Below are 6,750 nucleotides of genomic sequence, written 5' to 3' on the forward strand. Positions count from 1 at the left end.
CCATCATCCTTCTGCTCTGGGGAAATATAAGCTTGCTAAAATCTTGTGACAAAGAAAACTTCAATATTCTGTGGACAGGCATTTGAAAGTACTTTACTTCAAGTGACCCTAAAAACACCTACTTCATTCAATACCATACCCCCACCCTCCTTTCTAAATATCTCCCTTCAAATACATTCTTACCTTCTGCCTGGATCTCCGATATATGGAATCAATGCCATTTTATACAGGAAATCTGAGTAAGTGCGTAAAGATGGATATATATTTTCATCTGTTCTTTTTTAAGAACGATTAAGTACTATGAGTGTCATTTTACACAACAATTATTGTCTTCACATTTTTGTTCAATTTCTTTTTGCATTCTCTTAGCATTGTTCTCATTATTAAAAATTATAGAATAATTTACCACATTCAATGAAAATAAAAAAAAATGTAAGAAACACTAAAACCTTCCATTTTTGTCTATATATTTTCTTTACAAAAAGATGAGGTACAACTTCACATAATTTCTTTTGAAATGATACATGTTTAATTTAATAATAGCTAAGTTAAAGTTCAAAGAATTAAATTATATATATGCTTTTTACATGGGTGCCAAATATTACTATTATTAATATTACTATTATGAGCCTGTATGTTTTTTATTGAAATGAAAGATTACTTAAATCTACAACATGACCTTTTCAAGTGAATGATGTCCTGTTAGAAAAGCAAATGCATCTTGAGAATAATAAGCAAATCATAATAATTAGCATCTAAAAATTAAAGTATTACAGATAATAGAAGGAATGATCTTTATTATACTATAAATGGCATTAATTTCTTGTTTTTATTGCAGTTACTACAGCAATTTACTGAAAACTTGGTGGTGTAAAATAAATTGAATTCTTGTAAGGTGAACATCCAAACAGCCTAGGCTCCCACATAGCTAGTAAGTGCAGTAGGATCACCTTACTGGACCTGGAAGGAGGTGGGAGGTCCTTGGACTCCCCACAGGGCAGGGAATGCTGACTGCTCTTTGGGCTAAGGAGAGAGGGGGAGTTAATTGGGGGAGGGGGAGAGAAATGGGAGTCGGTGACAGGGAGGAGACAGAAATCGTTAATAAATAAATAATAATAAAAAACAAATCAAAAAATAAATAAATAGAATTCTTTCATTTAGAGTTGGGAAATTAGAAGTGTAACACTATTTGAATTTCTGGGTGGAATCAACACAGGTGTGAGGTCACACCCCCACTCTAAGAGAAGAAGCAATTTGTCACCTAATGCCCCATGTTGGATCTATAAAGCTTCTCTCCCTAGTACCTGACCCTTTTTTTCTTAGGACATCAATAGAGTGCTTTTGTCTTTCATCACTATGGACTTCCTCCTTTCTCTGTTTAAAGAACAAGTGAATTACATATAGTTTCTATTCTCATAATCCATAATAATATTTTCCTTTTAAGGTGTTTCTCAGACTTACATTTCATCAATCTGCTTTCCCATATGAGGTAGGATGTATTGATCCTAGAGAGTTAAGTTTAAATAACACCAAGGATTGTGATTCAGTCAGCTATATGTGCAATATTCTATGTAAGACTCTCTATAAAAAAACTCTATAAAATCATCAAGTGATTCAAAGAGATAGGTGGGTATGTAAAAAAGGAGTGTTCCAAGAAAAGAACGCAGCATATTCAAAACCTAAGGTAGATTTGTGGTTGATAGGAGGGCTTCTAAGTGTTCCCAAGTGAAAAGAAAAGTAAGAATGAATTCTAAGGGAGAAAAAAATGCTGTTTCTGTGGCCACTGAAATGTGCTTGAAAACTCTCAGTAAGTTGGGCAAAATATTTGTGTAAGACATCACAGTATGTGAGTTTCATATTTCAGTCTGCCAAAGAACTGACCTTCCTCACACTTTCATTTTAGCTTTTTACGCTTGCATTGCTTGTACAAAAGAAATTCTGTAGAAAATGAATCTTGATATCTTTTATATCACTGCTCGAATCAGCTTGTCTATTGAATTTTATGGTACTGTAAATTCCCCTGTTTTTTTTTATGAAACACATTTGTCTCTCATTTTATAGTCTGTTTAGCATTCAAAGACCATGTCATTTGAAAGGATCAATTATTTTTAAAAAATATTTCTTTCTTTAATTTTTGATATTATAATGCAATTTGATTGTTTCCCCTTAACTTTTCTCCCTCCAAGCCCTCCTATAGCCTCATACTTGCATTCTTTCAAATCCATGGTCCCCTTTTGTCACTAGTTGTCATTATATTCACACAGGTGTAAGTATGCACAAATATATATTTTCCTAAAAGCATATATACAACCTACTCAATCTATATAAATGTACACTTCCTCTTTTGAAAAGATATACATTTTGATTAAAATATTACCTTAAAATAAAGATCTAAGATATCATAGTTTTTATAATATTCTCATTTAATACCAACCAAGGATATATATATGTATGTATGTATGTATATATTTATGATATATATATCATATACATATATGAAATTGGTTTGATTGTCTCTGATTTTTCAAAGTGGGCTTAAAAAAGTGATTTTACTGATCATCACATGAATGAGAAGGAAGGAGGGAAGCAAGTGTGGTAGAAGTAAGTTTCAGTAACATTTATGGCTTTATCCATCAAGTACACAGGAAAAAGAGATAATGCAGAAAAGTATCACCTTCTGTCAGTATATGATTCACATCTATGATGTTAGAGTTTTAACTGGAATATAAGTCTATCTGGGGTTTAAATTTAGGGTTTTTTTCTGTAGTTACTATTGTCCTCCAGGTGTATATAAAGAATAGAGTTACAATCCTAACTACTGTGAGTATTCTGCTCTCAAAAACTGTTCTTCCTAAAGATACCCAAATTTTATTTTGCCGCCTTCATATAATGAGGATGATGTATCATCACACTCTGTTCAAATGAATAGAATTTTTTCCAAGTCATTTCATGATTCCAGTAAATTAAATATAATGCTTGGTTGTCAAAGAACAATGAGAATAGTTATAACCTTTAAATGTCTTTTTTTCATTAGAGATAAGAAGATACCCAAAAAGCATATCAAATGCTGGCTACCTTCATACACATGGAAAGAGCTGTTCAAGAAAAGAAATATATTGCCTCAAAGATACCCATGACACAACAGAGACTCTACTCCTCACACTGTCTGAAGGGCCAGTAACCAGAGGCTGAATAGCCCACACCAGGACAAACCAACCACAACTGGGGAAAAAAAAGTCAGTGAAATAATTCCTCATGATATTCTGCTGTAATTGTAGAGAGGAACCTCACATGATCATTCTCAGAGAGGTAATATCCAGCAGCTGATGAAGCCAGATGTAGAGATCCACAGTCAAAGATTTAAATTATTAAGTTAAATCTAAATTGTTTTAAGGTACTGTTATTTTATTAAATTTATGGAAAATCATATGCATCATGTACCAATTACAATTCTAAAATATTTTAATTTTTAAATTTGCAATTTTCAAAATATATTTGAGGTATATATGAATATAGTATTTAATAATAAATCCTATTTCTACTTACCATATGGAAGAAAAATTAATCATACATTAGAGTTGTAAGTATTATATAAATAATATATTTGCCTATGAGATGTGGAAGATTTAAAAAATTTACAACCCATAAATTAGAACATAATATTCTAAATTTTTGATCATGATGTTTTACTTGAAAAATAAGTATTGAGTTTTCATTAGTGTTCAGGAAATAACAGCAAATATTAAAATTTTGAAGTGAAAACAGCCCTTCCTTACAGTCAACTTATCAAAGCTTGAATGAACAACCCATCTGCTGTAGAAGATATGGCCTTCACAATTATTTAAGGATTTATTATTTGGAACAAGATTGCTGATGGTATTTTCTATTCTACTGGGAACAGATTCTGTAGCTCTTTCTGTGTATGTAATTCTCAGTTGTCCACAGTGGAGTCATTAGTATCCTTTTTTTCTCTTGAAACTAAACAGAGAGCTTCCAGGCCTCCTAATATCTGTTCAATGAAGCATTCTTCTTACATGAATGGATATAAAAAATGACCTCCTTCATAAATAATATTCTAATATCGTCTGGGATTTGTCTCTAAATTCAAGCATCTTGCTAAAATATTCAATAAAGACAAGTAAGGCAGCATAGGTTGCAATTTTGCCGTGAAATAAATTATTTTATTTTCATAAAAATCAAGAAAAGACAAGAACACAAATAGAAATTTCAATGTCTCTCTGTCCTCAGGAAAAAACATGTCCTGTTTTATGAATATACATTTTATCTCACATAGTATGATTTAATTATAATTCCCTCCATTTTTTTCCTGACAGTTCCTCCTCTTCTCCCCTCATGTCCAGATCGATCCTGTTTCTGTCTCTCATTATAAATCATATGAGCTTCTAAGGGATAGTGATTAATATAATATAATGTAATATAATATATTGTAATAATACAATACAATTTGATAACACAAAATCTAACACATTTTAATTGGAAAAAAAGCAGAAGGAAGAGTCAAAAAGAAGGGACAAGAATTAGAGACCCTATTGTTTGAAAACTCACGACTACCATTAAAATATTAAACTTCATACCTATTTAGTGTGTGTGTCTGTGTGTGTATGTAAGCCCTGCAACAGAATAGTGTAGGTAATAAGCATGCTTCTTTAGTCTAGCTGTGTTCATAAGATCTTTGATCATGTTAATTTAAAAGGTAATTTTTTTGTTGGCCTCAATCAATTCTGACTACTGCAATCTTCTGCCTTCTCTTCCATAGGAGTCTCTGGTCCCTGAGAAGAGGGATTTGATGAGCACATCTCATATTGGTATAAGTGTTCCAAAAAGTCTCATTCTTTTCATATTTTTCATTTGGTTGTGGGTCTCTATATTTGTTCTCATCTCTTTCAGGCAGAAGCATCCCTGAGAATGGCTGAGCAAGACATTCATTTATGAGTATACAAGATGTCATCAAGAGTCCTTTTTTTATTATTATCTTCTTTTTGTAGAACAGCAGTGTTTGGTTTTACTCTCAGCCCCTGAATTATCCAGTGGCAGGATCTTTTTCGGTTAGGCAGTGACAGCCATGGATTCCCTCTTTACTTAAAATCCCCATGTGGCAGTCAGACTGCTATATCTTGTTAAACTGAAAAAAAAAAACTCTCTTCTTTACCGAACAAATTTCATTGAATATCACATTTAAATTTGCATGTCCCAGCCATTATCAAAATACAGGTATTTTTTAGAAGTTTGTTTAGTCAAAACCTGCATATATGAGCTTAAGTCTTGTGCAGATAGGTACCACACTTTAAAAATTTAAGAAACTGGTTGGGAGATAATCATTTCTGATTATATGAATACTTTGTAAGCCCAAGTGAAAGGATTCATTAAAGCCATGGCATTATGGACATTTAAAGCATTCTCTGAGACAATAAAGTATTTGATAAATAAATTTTACTAAAAATATTTTCATCTATACTTTCCTCTGACTTTTACAAAAGACTCATAATTCTCCATGAAGTCAGTTTGAAGATTCATATCAAATTTGCAGAGTCAGAGAAACGATAGAGTTAAGAGTTGCTCTTCCCCATCCAAATGGACCTCTTTGCCGCTTCCTTCACATCCTTGTTCCTCAGGCTGTAAATCAGAGGGTTCAGCATGGGAATGATCAAGGTGTAAAACACAGCAGACACTTTTTCCTGTTCCATGGAGTACTGAGAGCTTGGCTGGATATAACTAAAAGCCACAGAACCATAAAGTAATGTCACAGCTGTCAGGTGTGAGGCACAAGTAGAGAAGGCTTTGCGCCTCCCCTCTACGGAGCGAATTCTCAGAATGGCAATGAGAATGTGGCTATAGGACACAATGATAACAATAAAGGTGAAAATAGCAATCACTCCAGAGAAGATCAAAAGCAGCATCTCATTGATGTGTGCATCAGAGCAAGAAAGCTTCAGAAGAGGGGGGACGTCACAGAAGAAGTGATTCACAATGTTTGGACCACAGAAGTCCAGTCTGAGCAGACCTATTGTGTGAATCAGAGAATTAATGAGGCCACCCAAGTAACATGCCAGAACCATCTGCGTGCAGATGCGGTGGGTCATAATAACTGTATACATTAATGGCTTGGTGATTGCCACATAGCGATCATAAGCCATCATAGACAGGAGGATGACCTCTGTGGTTATATAAATTGCAAAAAAGAAACTCTGGAGTAAGCAGGCAAAGAATATACTAGTCTTGTGTTCTGCTAGGAAATTGACCAGCATCTTTGGAGCAATGACAGTAGAGTAGCAAATGTCGCAGAAAGAAAGGTTACTAAGGAAGAAGTACATTGGAGTATGAAGTCTAACATTAAAACAGATTAACATAATCATCCCCCAATTACCCAGAAGAATGATGATATAAACTAGGCTGAAAAACAAGAAGAGGGGAACCTCCCAATTATGATTTTGCATTAAGCCAATCAGTATGAATTCCTTTACACCTGTATGATTCCACACTGCCATCATTCATCATCCATGTTTTCATAATTCTACAGCTCCTTCCTAACAACATACTATTATGAGGTTTAAATGAATAATAAATAAATAAAAAGATTTCTTCCAGGATCTGGTAGTCATCATGGTGAGAGACACTTGGAGCTGACCCTGTAATAGATGAAACAAAGAAAGAAAATTCAGCAGTAGTCCACATATGTGCAAAAAGTGTATACATGGTGACTCAAATTACTGCAGCTAAAATTAGTGTGTT

At 33.5% G+C, this 6,750-nt stretch overlaps 1 protein-coding gene across 1 annotated transcript; it reads right to left on the bottom strand.

Annotated features, from left to right (window-relative positions):
* Positions 1–5,567: 5,567 nt before the first annotated feature.
* LOC142842684 (olfactory receptor 5J3-like) lies at positions 5,568–6,506 on the bottom strand. Its single transcript, XM_075959378.1, has one exon. The coding sequence runs from the start codon at positions 6,504–6,506 to the stop codon at positions 5,568–5,570; it is 939 nt and encodes a 312-aa protein (XP_075815493.1).
* Between the last annotated feature and the right edge of the window lie 244 nt (positions 6,507–6,750).

This window comes from Microtus pennsylvanicus, chromosome 1 (assembly GCF_037038515.1).
Source record: "Microtus pennsylvanicus isolate mMicPen1 chromosome 1, mMicPen1.hap1, whole genome shotgun sequence".
NCBI lineage: Eukaryota > Metazoa > Chordata > Mammalia > Rodentia > Cricetidae > Microtus > Microtus pennsylvanicus.